A 24,034-nucleotide genomic window follows, 5' to 3' on the forward strand; every position below is an offset into this window, starting at 1 on the left:
GGAATAATACTGGGAAAATGTGCAATGGATTTAACAACCTGAGGTTATTGTTGACCTTAAGAAAACTTATTTTGCTGAAGAAAGAGGATGACAATCTGCTTGATTTGGGTTTTGGAATGGGCAGAAGATAAGAAAATGCAGATGGTGATCATAGACAACTCTTTTGAGAGAATAAATGTGTAATATTTTTGTTTATCCCACCAGAAAAATAATAGGGTACCTTTAATAGTAATAAAATACAAATAAATCAAGTATGTTTTATTCTCCAATTCTCAGGTTATGTGAGGACTCTTTATACAAATGTCTCACTTCCGTAAGTTATGTAAGCATGCTGGTATTGCCCACTTGCAAATGTTTGAGTAGATGCCAAGGCTTTGGCAAACATGTATATGCCACAGCTTAGAAGTAGCTGCAGCCTACTTAATAATCATTTTACTGTCTTATCTCAGAAATAAAATTTAGCATCTCATTGTTACTGGAAATCTTGGGGGTTCAGACAGTATTTTCGTTTTCTAGTGCAGGTTTCTAGGAGTGAAATCGTTCTCATGTTAGTAAGATCAAATGGGAGAGGCATAATTTTTCCTTAGTTTCGAGATCTTTTTTAAATGATTAAACAAAAATAAACAAACGGAACGAGGAAAGACAAAAACCAGATGTTTTCCTTATTTCAAGATGCAGTTTGATTACAGGAAAGCATTTTGGGGCTTCCAGTTTCTCTAACGCCACTGAGAAAACCTCACTCCTTCCTTCCTTCCTGGTGGATTGCTTACAAAAGAAGATTTAATCCAGCTGAGAAAAACAACTATAAATGACTCATGCTAAGAAGGAGAAGGCAGTCCTTACGTGTATGAACACAGCCTTGTGTAATCATTCTCATTTTCCCTCTCTGTCCAGACACTCAAGTAGAAGAAGGAGAAAAATAGGAAAACTTGTGCTCGATTTATGCAAGTTGAAATTAGAATGAGGAGAATTATACCCAGAAACCTGGAGAGGACTGGATGCTTCCAAAATGCCCAATCACTGGACAGATAGAGTAAGAAGTACGAGGAGAGGATGTAGAGATACAGTAAAGTGACCAATGGCAATAAAACTCACATCAGTTACATTGAGTCCTGTGTTTGGGCTTCTCCATCTTTTAGTCCAGAGCTTGAATACTCTTGTCTCTCATTCTCCCCTATGCATACCTTACCCATCACCTCCCCCTAAAAACAGCCGGATTTTTCTAGTTCTCCCTGATTTTTCCCTTCTGTGAGTTTTCTCAGCTCGGTCTGTAATGCCAATTTGGCCCGTGCAAACATGCTGCCATGCGTTGTTTTCAGTTTCCTATATGCGCCCATATTTTATTTCCTCAGCTAGAAGATAAACTCTTGAAAGGTGAGGATCATTTCTTACAGATCCCGGAATCCTTAGCAGTCTGATGGGCATATATGTGCCTTTCAACAGTGTGTGCTGCCTTGGATTGTTACCCGTTGAAATGCATGGCACAATGTGACAAAAGGGAGGTCGAGAAGCATATTTTAAGCAACTTCCTGCCAAATCTGGGAATTTCTCCTCCCCAACTCTGTACGCAGTGATTTGATTGCCAGGCGCCCAGTCACAGGCTCTTGGCATGCACAGATGTGACTTTGACAGATGAACCTGAAGGTGTCTCCGATTTTATTGAGGTTTATGACTGAATTCCAGAAGCTGCGTGTTGGCCTACTAGTTGGTATCACTTGGCGAGCACACGAGCTGCCCTGGTTTGTCAGCACCTGCACCTCAATGTAATTCCCCATCCTGGGCATATATATATATATATATATATATATATATATGTGCATTTGTGTGTGTTTGTGTGTATATATATATATACATACGTATGTATATATATATATACATACGTATGTATATATATATACATACATACGTATGTATATATATATATATATGCAGTAACTCTCATGAAACAGTTGGAAAACAACCCAAACTTGGCATTTTTAGAAAATGTTGGAATGTTCTTGAGAAAACTGATAAGCAAAGGAAGACGGACTGCCATGAAAGTAGTTTCTTTTCACTAGTGGTGCCGCTGCCGTGAGCTCCAAGCTCATCTAGTAAATAGAATGTGCTCAGCAAATATTTGGGGGGTGAATAACCAAGAAAATGATTATTTTTAATAAAGGCAAAAGATTTGTATAGCATTTCTGATGTATCAGCCACTGGTCTAAGTCTTTGATATATACTAACTAAATCTTTGCAACAACCCTGGGACTTGAGTACCATTATGTCTCCATTTTTCAGGTGAGGAAACTGAGTCATAACAATTTAAGGGACATTTGTTCAAGGTCACATAGCTGGTAACTAGCAGAGTTAGGATTTAAACCCATATGGTCTAGTTCTTAAGTCTGTACTTTGAGCCACTCTGGCACCAATGAAAAACTATGCTGTTGCCCAGCTGTGCCCGGGGCGTTGCGGGGTGGGGGGCATAGTCAGCACTTAGGGCATAGTCAGCACTTTCTGTGGTAAAATTTTTGCTTGCTTTTGGCTTTTTATTGCACAAAAGAAAACTCCTAAGGTGTTCTTTCAGTTTGTCAGTGCTCCTTCCAAAGCGATTCTGTGTCCTTTCCGAGATCCGCAATTAGCTAATTCTTAACCAGGTTTTCAACAACACTGTTGCGTTGTTACATGTGAGAGCTTTAGAAACAGTGAGTAGTTTGGCCTTGGGAGTTGTGGGAAGTAAACTAGGATCGGTTCATAGCCGCCATCCATCTTCACCCAGGAAAGAAATTTGTAAGGCCAGGAGCTGGACTTCTGAGTCTCTTTCATGAGCTTTGGGAGTTGAGTTTGTGGAGTTCGGAGAAGCTTACAATACGTCGGGCATGTGAAACCAGACGTTAGAAATTGATAAACAAACAAAACAAAGCATACAAACACACACACACAAAACTCCAAAAATCCAAACTAACAAAAAAAGAAATTGAAAAACATTTGGTTTTCCAGGGGAAACTGGGGAAAGCTTTGTGATTAATGTGACCACTGAGACAAAGAAGTTTTCAATTTCACTATATATGATAGAAAAAAATAGAAATTTAAAAAAACGTGGGTTTGAGACCCAGGAATGGTGCCCTACATCTGAACCTCCAGGAGGAGGCAATTTTTATTATTTCTTACAACTGTGTCCCATCCAGGGAGCAAATGGGATGAAGAGAGGGGAGTTTGTAAATCAAACAAACAGAAAGAAAGATAAAGCTTTTTTTTCTCCTTAAACTTAGAGAATATGACGTCAAATACCATTCTATAGTTGCCACAAAAATACAACAGGAAAGTTGGATTGGACCCGCAGGTTTGACTAATGATGCTGTGTTCATGAAAACACATAATTATCCCAGAGCTCTTGAAATGAACCGGTTGCAGTAGTTTGGGAGGGGGAGGGAATTTGCACATAAGAATTTTGCAAAAATGACTCTCTTGGAACTATATAAAGGATACAGCAAGAGGCAAGGAGTATTCATAAAGTCTGAGAACAAACAAAGCTTATTTTTGTCTTCGTCCAGTACAGATCTTTTTAAGACCTTAAAAACTGGACTTTTGTGGAGCTGTGTGTAAAGGGGACTTTATAAAATAATCAGCATTATGGGAAAATATATTAGTCTAGAAGTTAGGATACCTGAACTGGAGAAGGGATTCTGTTATTCAGACGATTGTGTGTTCATGGGCTAGTCAGTATTCTTTGTGCGTCTTCTCTGTGAAATGGGTACAGGGATGTGGTCCTCTCGAAAGGATTTTTATTTTCTTCTTTTGGGAGCTGGGGACCTCTGGGGCTGCTGTGCATTTCATCAGAGCTTACTGCTCACTGCTTCTCTTTCAGACTAGAAAAAAAGACCTTGATGCTTCCCCTCTGTTCTACAAGTGCTACCTAAAAACACTACTTAAAAGGTCTTAGGCAACATATAATTATTTTGTAACTAGAGGGCCCTTTGGAGTATCTTGCCCAGTCCATGGCCATACCGCCCTGAACACACCCTATCCTGTCTGATCTTGGAAGCTAAGCAGGGCTGGGCCTGGTTAGTACTTGGATGGGAGAGTGTCTTGCCCAGCGGATTTATGGAAACCGGTAGCACTGGTGTTACTTTATACCAGGCAGACTTTGGAGCATTTTACTTGTGTTATCTCATCTAATGCTCATGCCCACTTTATGAGGGAGGTAGTCTTATTGTCATTTTATGGAGGAAACAAAGGTCTAGTGAGATTAAGTAACCAGTTGTCAATGTCAAACAGCTGATAACTGTTGGAACTGGGATTTAAAAAAAATATACCTGGAGAGAAAGTCCACAGACATGATAGGAAATCTCCAGTGCACCAAAGGAGATGGAGTGACTCGAGAGTGTCCTTCCTTGTTCCAGTAGCCTGGACATGGTATTGCCCTCTTCCAACAGGCAACCGGTTTCTGTTTCCAATTTCTTGTTTTGTTTTTTAAAGATTTTATTTATTTATTTGACAGACAGAGATCACAAGAAGTAGGCAGAGAGGCAGGCAGAGAGGGGGTGGGGGAAGCAGGTCCCCTGCTGAGCAGAGAGTCTGACTTGGGGCTCCATCCCAGGACCCTGGGATCATGATCTGAGCCGAAGGCAGAGGCCTTAACCCAGGTGCCCCTCCGTTCCCAATTTCTTATGTATTTCTCTAAAGATCATGTACAAAATATACAAGCTAATATATATGTTATATATTAAAATATTGTTATGTGTTCTTTTCTTTCCCCAGCAAATAGTGGTACCCTAAATGTACTATTAATGCTTTGTCTTGGACATTTGTTCTGTATTCTGGAAATGATGAGGAAATAGAAACATATTTATTGATTTACTTATTTATTTATATTTTTCACTAGATTACTGGCTTATTGTAAAAGGAAACAACTCAAGAGCAGCCAGATGGGAGAAATACTTAGCGAGGTGTGGGGAAAGGGCATGGAGTGCTCCAGTCTTGAAGCTCTCCAAACTGCACCCCTGTGGGCTTCTGTGAAGGCTCCGTTATGTAGGCAGGATGGGTTAAATCACTGACCATGGGTGTTTTATTTAACTTCCAGCCCCTTTCGCTTCCTGGAAGTCAGGGTGTAAGACTGAAAGCTCTAATCCTCCAGTCATGTGGTTGGTAGAAACGTTTTTCGGTAGATGAGTGACACGTGACCAGAGCTCTCTTTTCGAAGGATAGTCCCTGTGGCCTTAGGGAGGAGAGTGTAGATGGAGATGAGTTTGGAAGCAGGGAGGTTCTTTTTTTTTTTTAAGATTTTTTATTTTATTTATTTATTTGACAGAGAGAGATCACAAGTAGGCAGAGAGGCAGGCAGAGAGAGAGAGAGAGGAGGAAGCAGGCTCCCTGCTGAGCAGAGAGCCCGAGCGGGGTTCGATCCCAGGACCCTGAGATCATGACCTGAGCCGAAGGCAGCGGCTTAACCCACTGAGCCACCCAGGCGCCTGGGAGGTTCTTTTTTCAATAATGAACACAGATTCCCACTTCCCCGATTACCATGTAGACAATGTGACCTCCTACTTCTTCCACCTCTAGGGACCTCTGTTCTCTTTCCAGTGCAGCCACGGACCATGGCCTGCCCTGGAATCTTCGAGCTCTGACCAGGACCTGTTGTTCCTCGCCTTGTTTCCAGCCCCAGTTTTCATGGGACAGGGCCTTACCTGATGCTGTGCGGTCTGGCTTTGATAGAAACATAGAAATAAGAAAGCCAGGGGCGCCTGGGTGGCTCAGTGGGTTAAAGCCTCTGCCTTCAGCTCAGGTCATGATCCCAGGGTCCTGGGATCGAGCCCCGCACCGGGCTCTCTGCTCAGCGGGGAGCCCGCTTCCCCCCCTCTCTCTCTCTGCCTGCTTCTCTGCCTCCTTGTGATTTCTCTATCAAATAAATAAATAAAGTATTTTAAAAAAAAAAAAAAAAAAAAAAAGAAATAAGAAAGCCAGAAAGTCACATTTCTTGAGTTCTTACCCCATGCCTGACGCGTCTCATTCATCATCTCGCTTAATCTGGGGAAGAATTATTCGTTTTCGTCTTACAGGTGAGAAACTGAGCCTTACACAAGTTCAGTAACTCATCTAAGGCTTTTCAAATAGTAAGAAGCAGAGCTCGTATGCACACCCAGGCCTTTGTGGATCCTGAGCCTACACACTCAGATGATGCTACCTTTGGGTCTGTTTGGCCTAGGGCAAGGGTTAGAAATAAGGCTGGGGTTAGGATTCACCTTAGGATATACTGGTGTCATCTACCTGATCTCTGCCCTGATGTCCTAGAGATGGCCTGCTCCCAGTTTGCTTTGGGATTCCTGGCTTCTGGGGAGTGGAATGGAGGGTATGAAGCTCAACCCTGCCCAAGTTCTGTGCACTTGAATTATCGGTTTCAAGCTTAAGAGTCGGCCTTTGTCAACCATCCCTCTATTTTGAAGCCCCCTCCCTCTCTCTTCTTCTTTTTCTGATTCTCTTTTTCCTTCCCTCTAGCCATTTTCCAAATATTTATTTGAGTGTCTTCGTGTGTCTGGTGCTCTGTTTGGTGCCAGGAATACTAAGGTCTGAGAGCATCAGTGTCTTTTGAGGAGGTTATATATTAATGGAGAGACATACACCCTCACTTAAAATGACAATGCAGTGAATGAAGAGCTTGTGTGAATTTCCTCTGGCTACTCTAACGAATTAGCTAGACCTGGTAGCCTAAAACAATACACTTTGATTCTCTGACATTTCTGGAGGTCAGAAGTCTGCAGGTAGTTTTACTGGGCCAAAATGAAGGACCCTGTCCCCTCTGAAAGTTCTAAGGAGGAATCTGTTTCTTGCCCTTCCCAGTTTCTAGAGCTGCCTTCCTGCTGTTCTTGGTTCCTGGACCCTCGCTTCATCTTCCAAACCAGCATCTGGCTTCAGTGGTCACCTTGGCTTCTGCTTCTGTGTCAAATCTCTATCTCCCCTTTACTAAGGACCCATGATTACATTTAGGACCCACTCTGATCATCCAGAATAATTTCCCCATGTTATGATTCTTAATTTAGCCACATATGCAGAATCTCTTTTGCTCTATAAGATAACATTTACAGGTTACAAGGATTAGGAACCGGCTGTGACTGGCCATTTTTTAGCCCTCCACATTGCTGTTGGCAGATGCATGTAAACAGTGCCAAAGGAGCGCCTTGTTTTGCTTGAGGGGCATAGGTCAAAAAGGTTGCAGGGAGTACGCGGTTGACCCTTCACCTGAATTCTAAAAGAGTGGGTGGAAATGAACTTCTATGTCATTACTCCCCAGCTCTGTCTCTCTGGCTTCCCCTTTCCCAGGTTGTTTCCTGGCTCCCTTCACCCTTCTGGGCTCATTGAATCAGCTGTAAACCCTAGGCTTCTCCTGTTGATCCTTTTCCACGATCTTGTCTTTCTTCGATGTCAGCCTCTTGCCCAGGGTTCTCATTCACCTCTGTACAGATGTCTCCAGTCTCTGTCTCCAGACCTGGATACCATCAGTGCTTCAGTCCTGTGGCCGCCCCTGTTTTAGGGGCAGCTCTGTCGGCAAGTCTTGTTCCTCCACCCCATCTGTTCTCCCTACCCACAAACCAACATCTCCTCCTGGCTTCCATACTTCCATAGTTCTGTCCTTCTGTCCTCGGTCTCTCATCCAGAGTCTTTAGTATATATATATACATGTATATGGACACACACACACACACACACACCCCATTTCCTTAACCGTTCCCCCACATCCGTGTACTATCATATTATGTGGGTCCTCTCTTAACATTCTACCCACATCCTGCTACTCTACACTGGCCATTGCCTTCACCCAAATGAACCATTCAGAGGGTAGAGTAAGACTTCTTCTGTCACTAAACTCTTCTCCCAACTTACTTACCATCATTGTTCCATTAATTTTCACATGTGATTCTTGTTAAAGAAAACTTCTAGAGCATGAAGCCTAAACTTAATGTGACATCTCAAGGTTCTCCAGAGTCTAGGCACTACATCACATTCATGTGTTTATCCATCCAGGATTTAGCAATCACCGCTCATATGCTAAGACTGTGGCAGGAAATGGAAGTATGATAACGAGTAAAAACAGACATCTCCACCCTTGTGGAATTTGCCATTTAATGATAAAGACAGATATAAGTATAACATTAATTATGAATACACGTGAGATTATGAATTGCAAATGTAATTAAACCATAGTTCAGGCTTTCATGATGTCTATGATGTGTTGGCCACCATGCTAAACACTTTACGTGCGTTATCTTATTAAATTGTCACAAAGTGTTCATAACTATTATCCCTACTTTATAGATGAGAGAACAGCAGAGAGTTTCAGTAACTTGCTGAAAATTCACGCAACGGGAAAGGACTTAAGCCAGGCAGACTGGTTCTAGATTTTGTCCATTTAGTCACAATGTTGTATTTCCATAAAGAAAAGGTGTCTGGTGCTTTGAGAATCATTAATTGGGGATAGGGATGGGGAATTTGAGGTAGTCAGGAAAGGTGTCCTAAGGAAAGACAACTAAACTGAAATAAGAAAGAGGTATAGAGTTAATCGGGCAAAAGGAAAGTAAAGGTGTTTATGCAGAGGGTAGGTTTATGTAAAGGCCCAATGGTGGGGAGAGTAGGGTGCTTACAGGGTCCGAATGGGGTCAGTGTGGTGGAGCAGAGAGAGTAAGGGAGGTGTAGACAAGGCACTGGATTAGGCTGAAATTGGATTAGGCAACCATCCATCATCACCCTGTAGATCATGTTATAAACTTTTCTTCATCTTAAATGAATTGGGAAGCCATTGAGGGTTTAAGCAGAGGGTAAGAAAGAGATGTGAGAAAAGTTTCTGAATTGTATGCTGAATTGATGAGGTCCCATTCTCTAGAACAGGAACCCTGGAAAGGAACTAGGTTTGGGACTAAGATCATGGATTCCATTTTGGACATGTTGACTTTGAAGTCCCTTGTGAGAAATACTAATGAGCTATCAAGTAAAATGTCAAATACATCAATCTGGAGTTCTTAGAAGTCTAGGTTAGACCTTTAAGTTTGGTTCCTTTATGTATGAAGAGTAGAAAGGCTCAGCACTTGTTTAACTGACCATTTGCACCTGAGAGATGAACTATTGAAAGGCTTCATTCCTACTAAAGAGAACTTAAAGATCTAATTGTGAGGTCTGCATTTATCTTTCTCAGCAGATTTGAATGTGGGGTAATAATCAGGCAGAGTGGGAGGAATTAATTTTAGATTCCTTGTCTACTTTCTACTTTTACAACAGATTACCATTGTATAATCATGTATCCTTCAGTGATAGGAACTAATTTTTGGCAGTTGTGGTTTGGAGCTATTAAAAGAGAAGTGGGGGGAAAAAAAAAGAAAGAAAGAAAGGAAAGGAAAGGAGAGGTTGTGTGAGCAGGCTTCTCGAGACTGCAACATACCCATAGTGCTTGGATCAAAAATGGATCATCTAGGTTAACTATTGCTGCATCACAGATTGCCTCAAAATGGAGGGGCTTGAAACAACTGTATTATCCTTACAGTATCTTTGGGTTAAGGATTCAGGAGCAGTTCAACTGAAAGACTCAGCCTCAGGATCTCTCATGAGGCCTCTGTCAAGATGTTGGCCAAGACGAAAGGCTTGACTCAGGCTGAAGAATCCATTTCCAATGTTCAAGTTGATTTACATTACTATATACTAGTGCTTACAGTGGTTGGCAGCAATCCATGGTATTTCCACACAAGAGCTTCTCCTAGAGCTACTTCAGTAAATTCATGGCATGGCTGGAGGCTTCCCCCAGAATAACAACCCAAGAGTGAAAGAGCCAGGTGAAAGCTAGAAGGCACATACCATCATACATGCTTCATGCCCAGTGTATCACTAAGTTTGGCCCACTGTAAGGTTGGGAAAGGAGACCAGACTCCACCTTTTGAAGCGAAGAGTGCTGAAGAATCTGTGGACATGTTTTTGAGCCACCACATGGGTGTTTGGTATCTGAGTTGTGGAAGGAGCCTCCCCTCTCACCCTGTGTAGAAATTAATTTCTGCTACAACAAACCGAACAGATGGTCAGTCATCCTCTGTGTGGCACTTCCAACTAGGAGAAGTTCACTGTGTTGTGAGTCAGTGACTTCCATTTATACCCACTTTTAATTGTTAGAAGTTTCTTCTATTCATGAAATTGAAAAACTCTGTTGATGAATATTCTATTATTGAAGCTGCTTCAGCTGCTCTGGAGTGACACATTTATGTGATGGTGTATCCATTCTTTGTAAATATGGTAATCTTCTTGGCTTCTTTCTTCTTCGGAGAAATACTGTCATTTCCACTTAGAATTTCCTCTCATGTTTTGATGTCAGGGTTTTCCACAATCTGGTCACCTTCCTGAAAACATCTCAATTCAGTTCATCCCTCCACAACTGCAAACAAGCAACTAGTTCTGTACACAGTGCTTAAAAGGACTTGGCCAAAAAAAGCTGTCCTCACCTGGCAAAATAGAGCAAGACTGGGAAAAAATGACTATGAAAACTGAAATCATGCAAAGTAATCTTAAGAATCAATGAGAAGGGACACTTGGGTCACTCAGTCAGTGAAATGACTGATTCTTGTTCTTGGTTCAGTTCCTGATCTCAGGGTTACAAGTTTGAAGTTCCATGTTGGGCCCAGCATGGAGCCTACTTGAAGAAGAAGAAGAAGAACAAGAAGAACAAGAACAAGAACAAGAAGGAGAAGGAGAAGGAGGAGAAGGACAAGAAGAAGAAGGAGGAGGAGGAGGAGGGGGAGGGGGAGGAGAAGAAGAAGAAAGAAGGTGAAGAAGAAGAAGAAGAAGAATCAATGAGAAAATGATGATTATTGAGATCTTAAGCTTTTGTTAAAACCTGAACGATTTTCTTTCCAATCTGAATACATGGGGAAATAAAATTAAAAAAAAAAAAAACAGTAAAACAAGTATTCATTTACTACACTCTAATTTAAAACATTAGAAATAGGGAATTACAGTGTTTTATTTCTTCATTAAAAAGCAGTTAGCAAGAGTAGTTTGGACAGTGCTTATGTTTTTCATCTAATTTTATAATTTACTACACAGAGTGGATGTCTTTCGTTTGCCTTGGCAAACTGTCATCCAGCTTCTAGATCAGCTTCCAAGATTTTATCTCTTGAACTCTCAGTGTTATGAAATTTCTCTGAGATACTTCTCTAAGAGTTCCTTTAATAGGAAGTTTTTGCTGGTATCACTTCTTCTAAGACAATCACTATTCTCCTTTACATTGATACGTCCACTCTGCTAATTTCCTCTGGCTGTAGATCTAGAATTTTTCAAATGGTGTTACCGTCAAAATTCCCGTACTCAGCTATTTCTTCTCTAACTCCTTTTGTGTTAGATCCAAATTTCACTTTTGTGCTATTGCTTTTCACTTCTCTACTGAACTTTCATCTGTGTTAGTCAATTCACTCTTTTGATTCTTATTTTTGTAAAATGCCACATGAGTTTATTGCTAGAAGTCAAGGAGGGAACACAACTACACACTTTGCTGTCTGTGTGTGAACTGAGTAACAGATGATAGACCATAGTAACTGCTATTTGAACCACATCGTTGGGGAGCTGGTGTTGTTTAACTAAACTGTGTTATCTGAAATTGATGTGTATCAGATCCATGCAAAGCAAGGGTTGCCTATATTTCTATATATCTGACCTTAGTTAGAATCTGTTTGTATGGGTAGTTATTCCACATTGCTTATTTTGAACTCATGGTCCTTGTGGTTATCAAGTCTCAAACATCTTTACCTTGTGCATTTGATTTTTCTTACATATAAATGTCAGATTCTACTTACATTCTGGCTAAGCTTTCTCCTTTTAGTGTTAGCTTATGGATGTCTTTTTAAAAGTTGATTTTGCTATCTGGGGAATAAATTATCTTTTCCAAGTTGTTATCCTTTTCACATCTAAGCTGTGAAAAAGAACACAGCTGGGGCGAAGCTCAGTGATGTTTCTTGAGATCTCCAGACATGCGTCGGTCATTGTATTAATCAACTCTTTGAGTAGAAATATATAACCAGATATGAAATCTCCAACTCTGTCGTCACCCAGTTGCCCTTCTCAGTCTTGTCCAACAAAGCTAACTGGTGCTATCAGATGCCTTTCTGAAATCAAGGCACACTGTGTCAGCAGTTGTCTCCTGAAATACTACTCTGGTTACTGTGTCAAAAATTAACACTACTGACAATACCTGATGTTTACAGAGAGCTTTAACACTTCATAGAGTGTTTTATATATATCCATTTAAAAGTATTTTGTCGGGTGCCTGGGTGGCTCAGTGGGTTAAGCCTCTGCCTTCCGCTTGGGTCACGATCTCGGGGTCCTGGGATCGAGCCCCGCATCGGGCTCTCTGCTCAGCGGGGAGCCTGCTTCCCCCTCTCTCTCTCTGCCTGCTTCTCTGCCTACTTGTGATCTCTGTCTGTCAAATAAATAAATAAAATCTTTTAAAAAAAAACTATTTTGTCTTTTAGGATCGAAAAATGTGGCACATATATTATTACCACATTTTTGAGAGCAGTAAGTCAGAAAGGGTATGGGATTTGCCTGTTTTCACAGAACTCCTAAATAGCAGAATCTTGATTCTTCAGTATAGTGTTGTTTTTCTAAAAAAAAAAAAAGATTTATTTATTTATTTATTTAAGTTGGAGAGCAGAAGAGGGAGAAGGAGAGAGAGAATCTCAAGCAGACTCCCTGGTGGGCATGGAGCCCAAGTTGAGGCTCAGTCTCCTGAGATCATGAACTGAGCTGAAATCAGGAGCCCAATGCTTGATCCACTGAGCCACCCAGGCACCCTAGTATTTTTTTAACTACCTCAAACTTCTCATATGAGGTGCCTAAGGAAAGCAAAGAGAGTCTCTGCAGTGTTTTTCCTTTACTGATTAGACTAGTCTTCCAGTCCTTCCTCCTATAGAGTCTGGTACCAGTTTACTAGGAGTGCTGGAACAAAGTACTACAAACCAGTTGGTTGTTTAAACTGGAGACTGAAAGTCTGAAATCACCCTGATATGAGGAAGTGGAGATTGCAACGTTGGAGGTTGGGGGGTAGGAAAGGAATAAATGAAACAAGATGGGATCGGGAGGGAGACAAACCATAAGAGACTCTCAATGTCACAAAACAAACTGAGGGGGGCCAGAGAGAGGGTGGTTAGGTTATGGACATTGGGGAAGGTATGTGCTATGGTGAGTGTTGTGAAGTGTGTAAACCTGGAGATTCACAGACCTGTACCCCTGGGGCTAATAATACATTATATGTTTATAAAAAAATTTTTTAAAAAAATTTTTTAAAAAGTCTGAGATCAAAGTATCAGCAGAGTTTGTTCTTTCTGAGAGATGTGAGGGAAGCATCTGTTCTAAGCCTCTCCCCCGGCTTGTTGATGGCATCTTCTCCCTGTTTTTGTTTTTAAGATTATTTATTTGACAGAGAGAGACACAGGGAGAGAGGGAACACAAGCAGGGGGAGTGGAAGAGGGAGAAGTCGGCTTCCCGCTGACCAGAGAGCCCTATATAGTGCCTAGTCTCAGTGCCCTGGGATCATGACCTGAGCCAAAGGCAGATCCTTAACAACGGAGCCACACAGGCGCCCCCCCACCCATGTTTTTTCCCTTTGTATAAGGACACAATTCCTATTGAATTCAGGCCCATCCTCATGACCTTAATTTTAACTTGATTACCTCTGTAAAGACATTATTTCCAAATACAGTCACATTCTGAGGTATTGGAGGTTTAGGACTTCAACTTATGAATTTTAGGGAGACTGACTCCAACCTATAACAGGTCCCTAAGCAGATTTCACGTTTAAAAAAAACAAAGGAGTAAATTTGTGTGGCCAGTACTTTCGTGCATGCCAGCATTTTCTTATCAGTATTTATGTGCCTGCTACAGTCTGTTGAAATAAACTTTGTAGACTATTGTTTTCACCTTTCAGTTTCCAAAAGAGAAAATGAATGCTTTTCCTAAATTCATGCTCAGGTGTCCGCTTGCTGAATTTGTTTCTGAAGATGTCTTTTGTGAGATAGCAACTGAAATTATTGGGTTGTTTAATGGGTTAATGATTCAAATGTGTTGTGTTTTTTTTTTCATTTATTTATTTTCAGCATAACAGTATCATTATTTTTTCACCACACCCAGTGCTCCATGCAATCCGTGCCCTCTATAATACCCACCACCTGGTACCCCGACCTCCCACCCCCCCACCACTTCAAACCCCTCAGATTGTTTTTCAGAGTCCATAGTCTCTCATGATCACCTCCCCTTCCAGTTTACTCCAAGCCCCTTCTCTCTAACTCCCCATGTCCTCCATGCTTTTTGTTATGCTCCACAAATAAGTGAAACCATATGATAATTGACTCTCTCTGCTTGACTTATTTCACTCAGCATAATCTCTTCCAGTCCCATCCATGTTGCTACAAAAGTTGGGTTTTCATCCTTTCCGATGGAGGCATAATACTCCATAGTGTATATGGACCACATCTTCCTTATCCATTCGTCCGTTGAAGGGCATCTTGGTTCTTTCCACAGTTTGGCTACCGTGGCCATTGCTGCTATAAACATTGGGGTACAGATAGCCCTTCTTTTCACTACATCTGTATCTTTGGGGTAAATACCTTGGTTTTGAGATTTGGGGTGAATTCGACTCAATGTTTGATGACAATACTACCCCTATTCCAGAAACTGATTAAGGCCTCAAGGGATTTTGAATTTAGGAAATGAATAAATTTGGGTGTAACAATTTGTATCCAAAAGCCATTCACAAACTATCAGGGACATGTAGAGGTCGTCTCCCATGTTACTGACTGCTTAAAGAGACATATATGATCTCACTTAATTCTTTTTTTAATCTTTAAAAAAGATTTATTTATTTATTTTTTTATTTTAGAAAGAGAGAGAGAGTGGGAGTGGGAGAGGGATAGAGACAGAGAGAGAGAGATTGAGTCCTCAAGCACATTTCCTACTGAGTGTAGAGCTTGACATGGGGCTTGATCCCTGGACCCTGAGGTCATGACCTCAGCCAACACTAGAGTCCCAAAACAAGTGCCCCAGTATGACTTCACTTTAGATTGCTAGTTTAGGTGCTGTCAATATCAGATCTGTGTCATTCTGTTTTCCCACTGCCTCTACCCTACTCACCGTGTTTCCTGTTGGTGATTTGAGTGTTCCACAGATGCTAAGCATGAACATTTTGTGTGGTATGATTTCGATGTTAAAAAATAACATTTATTACGAGCAGAGAACTTGTTTTTGCTCAGATATTTGCTCACATAAAAAAGAAAAGTTGTAATGCCTGTGTGTGGGGTATGAATGAAGACACGGTGAACCATCAGCTTTCTTTGAAGGCTCCCAGATGCCCTTCCCGTCCCATTCCCCTCTCAGGGAGCCATGATCCTAAATTTTCTGCTTATCATGTCCTTACTTGTGATGATACTTTCATTTGAATATTTGTATTTCTAAACAGTACACTGTTTGCTTCGTAGTTAAGATTTTAGGGGCGCCTGGGTGGCTCAGTTGGCTAAGCCTCTCCCTTTGGCTCAGGTCATGATCCCAGGGTCCTGGAACTGAGCTCCACATCTGGCTCCTCGCTTCTCCCTCTGCCTGCCTCTCTCACTGCTTGTACTCTCTCTCTGACAAATCAGTAGACCAAAAAAAAAATTTTTTTTAAAGATTTCTTTATTTTTAAATCATTGCAAAATTCTTTTAAAAAGCTACAAGAATACTCTGACTAACTCTCATATAGCCTTCCCCCAGGTTCCCTACCATGAACATTTTACCACATTTGTTTCATGGTTCTTCCCCTGCCCCGGTACGCATATATACATGTTTTATATGTGTATATGTATTTTGTATGTATATAGACATATTTTTATTCTGAACTAACTGAGGGTAAGTTACAAACATCCTGTTCTAGTCTAAATACTTCGGTATGTATTTCAAAACAAAACAAAACAAAACAAAAATGAGGATGCTGTCTTACATAATCACGTACAATCGTCTAGATCAGGAAATTAATGTAGATCTAAATCTGCCGTATTGTCCACAGATCCCTTCAAACTCTGCCTACTGACCCAGTAATGTCCCTAATAGCTTTTTCCTCCTTCTGGGTCAGGATGCCCACTGACTTCACAGGTTGTTTATACCTACCATGAATTTTTAGTTGCCTTTCACCTGGGACAGGTCTTCAAGTTTGTTTGTTTGTTTGTTTGTTTTAAAGATTTTATTTGTTTATTTGACAGACAGAGATCACAAGTAGCCAGAGAGGCAGGCAGAGAGAGAGGAGGAAGCAGGCTCCCTGCTGAGCAGAGAACCCGATGTAGGACTCGATCCCAGGACCCTGGGATCATGGCCTGAGCCAAAGGCAGAGGCTTTAAATCACTGAACCACCCAGGCACCCCTGTTTGGTTTTTTTTTGTTTGTTTGGGGTTTTTTTGTTTTGTTTTGTTTTGTTTTAGATCTTCAAGTTTTAACTGTCCTAAGTTCCAAGAAGACAGGACAGTTTGTTTGTTTTGTTTTAGGATGTCTTCCAGTTTGGGTTCACTGATGTTTCCTCATGATTAGACTCAGATTTTTTATTTTTTGGCAGGAATTCCACAGAAACTGGTGCTGTGCTCTTGGTGCATCATAGCCCAGACGCATGATACTGGTTTATCCCATTATTCTTTTTTTTTTTAATCCCATTATTCTTAATGTTAACTTTGTTCACTTGGTTCAGGTAGTGATTTCCTAAAGTATTTGTATGTAGTGATTTCAGGTAGTAGATTTTTCCACTGAGAAGTTATTATTTTCAATGTAGAATAAATTATGTGGAGAGATATTTTGAATTTATATAAATATCCTGTTCTCCTACAAAATTTTCTCTCACTAGTTTTTTTTCCATTTTATTTTATTTCTTTTCAGTGTTCCATAGTTCATTATGTACCACATTCATTGATAATTTTTGCATGACTCATTTATTACAATGATGGTTGCCCAATGCTAACTTTCTATCATTCCTTCCACATGTGTTAGTTGGTATTCTACTGTAAGTGTCTGCATACAATAAGTACATTTAATAATATTTATTATTATTATTATCAGATGTCCCATCATTTTAGAACATGTTTTATTTTTCTAATAAAAAGTTACTAAATGCCAATGAATCACCAGTGATGTCATTAGATCAGAAGAATTACTAAAATTACTTTTTTATCTATCAAAAATCACGTTTATTCTACAGCAAAATAAGGTTTTATAAGACAGCCAGGAAAAAAAAAATAAGACAGCCAAAAATACTACACTTTTCCAAGAGTATTTTTTTTAAAGATTTTATTTATTTATTTGACAGACAGAGATCTCAAGTAGGCAGAGAGGCAGGCAGAGAGGAGGAAGCAGGCTCCCTGCTGAGCAGAGAGCCTTATGTGGGCTTGATCCCAGGATCCTGGGATCATGACCTAAGTCGAAGGCAGAGGCTTTAACCCACTGAGCCACCCAGGTGCCCCTCCAAGAGTATTTTATTAAACTCTAAAGTTAAAAGGAATAATTATTAAAAGCTATTGCCAAAAAAAAAAAAAAAAAGCTATTGCCAATCAAAAAACCAGTCATAAATAGGATAAAGTTTTTTGGACATGTTCGTGTAAGCCACTGGGGTGGTTTTCAAATTATACAGGTTTTTTTTTTAAAGATTTTATTTATTTATTTGACAGAGAGAGATCACAAGCAGGCAGAGAGGCAGGCAGAGAGAGAGGAGGAAGCAGGCTTCCCGCTGAGCAGAGAGCCCGATGCGGGACTTGATCCCAGGACCCTGAGATCATGACCTGAGCCGAAGGCAGCATCTTAACCCACTGAGCCACCCAGGCGCCCTCAAATTATACAGTTTTAACTTACATGAGTCTTTTTAGGAGTCTGTAGCAGAGTTTGGCAAACTTATTTTGTTGGCTGACCCAGCTGTTTTGCAGTGACCCAAAGAGCAGTTTACTCTTCATAACAACAAACATCTTGCCCAAATTTGCCATCTGGTGTTTGAAGCCTCTATCTTGAGAGAGTTTTTTCATTAGCTGACAGTCATTACTCATCCGATACTGGCTTTAGTATTGCTGACATTCTCAGTACTGCTCATCCTAAACAGCACAGTTTCAAGTGATAGAGCACTTGGAGTGGTTTCCTTAACAGAAGGGATTCAATTTTCTCATCTGGAAAAAAAGGAGCTCAGATGAGAAGGTTCTGGTCAGCTGGCACCATGTCTGATTTTTTGATTGTATGAAACCTGGTTTTTAATGATTTCTGTATGTGCCAGAGAGCCTACCTAAACTGTGACTTGTGGAGGAAGGTCGTGAGTCATAACAGGTACCATGAAATGGTGAAAGATGGAAAGAATGGCCCCATAAGCCCAGAGAAACTCAGGATCAAACAGCCATTATTGCCCTATAAAGAGAATATCAGCGATATATTAAAACTTTGCCGTATTCATTTTCTAAAATAATTTTAGAGATTCCTTAAAAATAAATCTCAAGGCTGTACCATGATCTACAAAGCCCCTGGCTACCATCTCTATTCTTCTAGTCCTTGGGCCATATCCCTAACTGGTGTCTCAAAACTTGCCAAGCATTAATTTAAATCTAAGTAGACGTGTCAGAGCCTTTGTCCTGATTTGTTCCCTCTGCCTGGACTGTTCCTCCCAGAATATGTGAGCGTTTTACTACCTTCCTTTATGCAAGTCTGTGCTCAAGCGTCATTGCTCAGAGAGATCCAACACACACCACATTTTATCTCAACCATTTAGCTTGCTTTATCTTTCATCACAGCGCTCACTAATACAAGCAATATACCTCGTATTCACCTATCGATTTAATTGTTCCTACTCCCTGGAGTAGTGTTTGACATGCAGGTAGTAATTGTTGAGTGAATACATGAGCTGGAGCAAGAAAACCATCTAATAAGTCCTTGATTTGTGGATTCAAGTTCTCTCCAACCCAGTGTTACAATGGTATTTAAAGAAGACTCCTGTCTACGCTACGTCTTGCAGTTTTTTGCCTCTGTTCCTGTCATTATTTACCTTTTCCATCCTTTTCTCTCCAACCCCGGATACTCTGGCCGGAGTTCTGCCTTCGAAACCTTCACTGAACACACCCACTGCTGTCCATCTGAGCCCCAGGGCACTGCGCTCTCTCTTTATCCCTTCCTTGTCTCACGTATCATCTGTCTTTGTGAATCCGAATTCCCCAACTATAGGCTCCATGAATGGAGATTACATTTATGTATTCTATTTTTTTTTTAACTTTACATTTTCATGTACAATTAAAATGGAATTAACTTTGATGATTTTGTTACAAGAAACCACTTATTAACAATTTTGAATCCCAAAGAATGTACTTTAAGGAAATGATCACTACAGTCAACATTCAGACATGCCAACACACACACCATATTCTTACCAAAAAATGTGATTAAAGAGGAGGGGAATGGGGAGGGAGAGACTAGTAAGGAAAAGCAAAATATATATATTTTTAATATTTTATCTATTTATTTGACAGAAATCACAAGTAGGCAGAGAGGCAGGCAGAGAGAGAGAGAGAGAGAGAGAGAGAGGAAAGCAGGCTCTCTGCTGAGCAGAGAGCCTCATGCGGGACTCGGTCCCAGGACCCTGGGATCACGACCTGAGCCAAAGGCAGCAGCTTAACCCACTGAGCCACCCAGGCGCCCCAGCAAAATATTTTTTAAAATGTGATTATACCATACATGTTATCTAGTAACCTGCATTTTTAAAAACACTGTAAGATGGTATCATGGATAATATTCCATTAGGTAGATACTAAGCCTTCATTGTAACTTTTTTTTAAAGATCTATTTATTGATGAGAGAGAGAGAGAAGGAGAGAATCTTTCAAGCAGACTCCCCGCTGAGCTCGGAGCCCAACGCAGGGCTTATTTCCACAACCCATGAGATCATGAGCTGAGCCAAACCAAGAGGCACACTCAACCAACTAAGCCTCCCAGGCACCCCTTCACTCTTAGTTTTTGTTGCATTGTATTTAATCAACCTCCTATTGACTGACTTTGAAATTGTTTTCAGTTTTTCACTCTTGTGCCTGTGTAATGTATCCTTTTCTGGGTAAGTGCGGTGAGAAACTTGAAGAGGGGATAGATTTCAAATCTTCATGATGGAGGGCTGGAATGAGTTGACTAGAGAAAGGCTGTTTACATTTTTCTTTTTAAACTAATGTGTTAAAGGAATTTTAAAAATCTATTTGCTTTTACACTTTAAAAAGTTGATATGCATAGTTTTTATTAAACTCATAATTTTTGGCAGATTATAAATATGTATCTGTTAAAATTGAACTGTGACATTACTTTTAAAAATCTATCTGATAGAATAAAAATATAGTGACTTGATATCTACCTTAATCTATTTTTTAAAAAATCATGAACTAGCTTCTCTTTAATGATCTAAAATACTATATGGTCCCTTTTTCTTCTTGAACTACTAACTCTGTTCTACTTTCCTTACAGAGTCTATGCTAATGTGATATAGTTTTATATTGGAAAGTCTTTTATTAATCAAGCATTGCCGTCAAATTTATGTGGATAAATGTATTTAAAATTTCCTGGGACCATATGGTAATTTGTGAAATGTAAAATACAAAAAGCTGTTTTTTCCTCCAACTAGATAATATATGTATGGACAAGTGTTGCTTGTTGGTAGAATAAAATAGGAGCACCATCAATTTTTTTCTTATTTTCCATTTTTGTAGATGTAAGTGCTGAGAAACATTTTCACATAAATCAAGTAGATGTGACTGAGAGGATCTTTTTTTATAGCAATGTCTCTCAATTCTTTGAATTCCTTCTGAGTTATTTGATAACATTAATCTATTACTGAAAAAACATTTTTAATGATCTCTTGGTGTCTATACAATTAGGTTTTCTGTAAGTTTTACTGAGAGTAAAGACCGCAGTGCTAGAGAGAGGTCTTAGGGTGCCAGGCACAGGCCTTGGTAGGAGTATACTTGACCTTGATGATTATGGATATTCCCTCTGTCATGTCATGTGCTTTGCTCCAGCGCTGTCTGGGTCCACAGGTGTAGCCCAGAGAGGAGGAGAGTTGGATTCAGTTAAGGCTGAACTTCTACCAGATGTGTGTTGACTAAGACATAAGAAATATAAAATAATAGGTGGCAGAATCTGAGCCCGTCAGGGACACTGTGGAAGAAGACCACTGATGGACTGGGGAAGAGTGGAGAGGAGCGGGTAAAAGGAGGTTGTCCAGGTGGGAGACTGGTTGGAGTAGTTGAAATAGCAAACTGGAAGGAGAGGTCATTGTTGTCTGCAGGAGTTTTGGAGGTGGAGCAGTTGTGGGTCATGAACTTGTCCGAGTTATGACTGTGATATGAAGTTCTTGAACTTCATTTTTTCATTTGTTTATGCAAAAGTCGCTGAAAATGAATTCATGGAAGTGGGTGGTCATGATGTCAAAAGTCTGCAGTGATTTTCAAAGGAATGAAGGCAGGGCTTGGAGTGGAGAGAAAGAATCCGAGCCAGGCATCAACAAATCTAGAAAATGAGAGAAAGGGGCTCTTGGAAGCTGGAAGGAGCAGGTCTTAAAAGAATTTAGTTTACAAGGAGCTTCAGGAGAAATGGTTTGGAAAGGATTGTGGTGGGTATGGAAGGAACCAATTCATTCCCTGACTCGGATGCGTGAACACCTACCATTTGAGAAGCACAGGGAAAACCATGTCCTCAGGGGAGAGGCTCGATTATTAGAAGGGAGGAATTTGTATTTGTGACAGGGATTTTAGTTCTATTAGCGTGTTTCTGAACCACAAGCTTACTTAATATGTTAGTAAAATTTCTTCATGGAGTGCCTGAGTGGCTTGGTCGGTTAAGCAAATGACTCTTGATTTTGGCTCAGGTCATGATCTCATGGTCATGAGATCGAGTCCTGCATCAGGCTCTGCGCTCAGCAGGAGTGTACTTGAGATTCTCTCCTTCTGCCTCTGCCCCTCCACACCTGCTCGTACTCTCTCTCTTAAAGAACAGCAACAACAACAACAACAAAAAACCCAAAGAAACAACAAATAAACTTACTCAGTTTCTTCCAGAGTTACTAGTTCCTTCAGTTTCCCTGTCTCTCCAGAATAAGTTTTTTGATCATTTATATTTTCCTCAAAACCACTTATTTCAAATATATGTTCAAATGTGTGAATACAGGTGCTTTACAAACTGTTTTTATGTAGGTATGCATATATGTATTTATGTGTTTAATGGTAAATCATCTCTGAGTTATAGAGATAAATTGTTTTTGTGTTTTTTAAATTAATTATGGATATGCTTTGATACTTATTGATTCCAGTCTGTTTTCAGGGTCATCAAATTATATTTTCTCATTTGTAGAAATTACATTTTCATTTTCTTTTCTGAGAATAAAAAAATCCCATTTAGGGGCACCTGGGTGGCTTAGTGGGTTAAAGCCTCTGCCTTCAGCTCAGACCATGATCCCGGGGGCCTGGGATCAAGCCCCACATTTGGCTCTCTGCTCAGCAGGGAGCCTGCTTCCCCCTCTCTCTCTGCCTGCCTCTCTGCCTACTTGTGATCTCGGTCTGTCAGATAAATAAATAAAATCTTTTAAAAAAATCCCATTAAAAAAAAAGTGTATCGTCAATGAATAAAGAAATCAACATATTTTACTTTATTTTCAGTTCCACTGTTTTTTGCACAGTATAGTGCCTTGCTAATATAGTGCCTTGTATCTAATTAATTAGATACATTCTATTTAGCAGTCTTTTTTCAATATTTTATGTACCATAAAACATTTGTTCTTCTAATATTACATTGATAGATGAAATACAGGATATTTCCTGCATATATATTCCATTATCCCTTGTTTTTTCTGGCTTTGCAGTCCACTTTTATAGAGAAAACAGTAATACTGTATTTAAAAAAGAATCAGCAATAGATACAATGTGTCTAGCATTTAATATATTTTAGGGATGTGCTAACATCTTTACCACAGTTACCATATTTAGTCTTTACAGTAACCCTGTGAAGTATGTACTGATGTTATCCCCAGGGTGCAGATGGGGAACCCAGACCAAGAGAGAATTAAGTGTCCCTCCAAAGTTCCCCAGCTTTTGCGCATGTTGTTAGGGCTTTGTTATCGTAAGAGATTGCTCTGTTAGCCTCTCATCCACAATACTAGAAAAACATAGCAAACTTCTTTATGGCAGATGGCCAGAACCAGAGCATCAACATAATTCATGCTAAGATTTGATTGTCGGGCAATTATTATGTGCAATTATATTCAGTGTTAATAGCTTTACCCATGATATACTACTACCATACTCTGGACATGAGTTTCCTTTAACAGCTTAACAAAAGTCTTATATTCATCTGCAGTGAGGTACACTTTCTATAAATAATTGTTTCCTTTAATCATTTTGGGATGTGGGGAGAAATAGATATCAATTAGCCTTTTTTAATACCCTGTGTCTTCAAATTAGAATTTTTTGAAGTCTTATGTGTATCTGTAGGCAGAAAAAGAAATTTCATGCACTTTGCTTCCTTGGTCAAGGAGAGGCAAACCCCTGTCCTTTTGTGTCTGAACTCTATCCCATTTGGTTATCAAACACCTTTTTAAAAAGATTTAGATATTTAACTACAACAAATGCCTATGGCTTATTGATCTGTGATTCTTCTTTCTTTCTTTTAAAGATAGTGTTTCTAGAAGAGGCATCCCAACAAGAAAAGCTGGCCAAAGAATGGTGCTTCAAGCCGTGTGAAGTAAGAGAACTAAGCAACCAGTAAGTACAGCCAACATCTTCCCTTTTGCTGTTAAATAATGCCCTTCACTAGTCTCAGGTGATTACAGACCTGCCTCGGAGTCGGAGAGGTTTTATTTTTTTCCTTGTGGGGCAAGGTGAGAATGAGAAGGGAATTCGAGAACAGGAAGCTGAAGAATGGATGCTTTGAGAACAGGAGGCTGCCATCATCCGTTTAATTCTCCAGCAGATCTTTGTGGAGTTCACTGTGTGCAACAACCAGGATCTGGAGAAAATGATGTGTAAAGTCTTCGC

General features: G+C 40.1%; 1 protein-coding gene across 1 annotated transcript in view; it reads left to right on the plus strand.

The window, feature by feature from the left end:
* The window catches only part of GDA (guanine deaminase), a 75,632-nt gene that overhangs the window by 13,006 nt on the left and 38,592 nt on the right, over positions 1-24,034 (plus strand). Inside the window, exon 2 of the mRNA XM_004769209.3 lies at positions 23,673-23,761. Within this exon, the coding sequence (XP_004769266.1) occupies positions 23,673-23,761 (89 nt within the window). The remainder of the gene's footprint in view (positions 1-23,672; positions 23,762-24,034) is intronic.

The sequence above is a fragment of the Mustela putorius genome, unplaced genomic scaffold, assembly GCF_011764305.1.
Source record: "Mustela putorius furo isolate JIRA1106 unplaced genomic scaffold, ASM1176430v1.1 tig00003854_pilon_pilon_pilon, whole genome shotgun sequence".
NCBI classification, from domain to species: domain Eukaryota; kingdom Metazoa; phylum Chordata; class Mammalia; order Carnivora; family Mustelidae; genus Mustela; species Mustela putorius.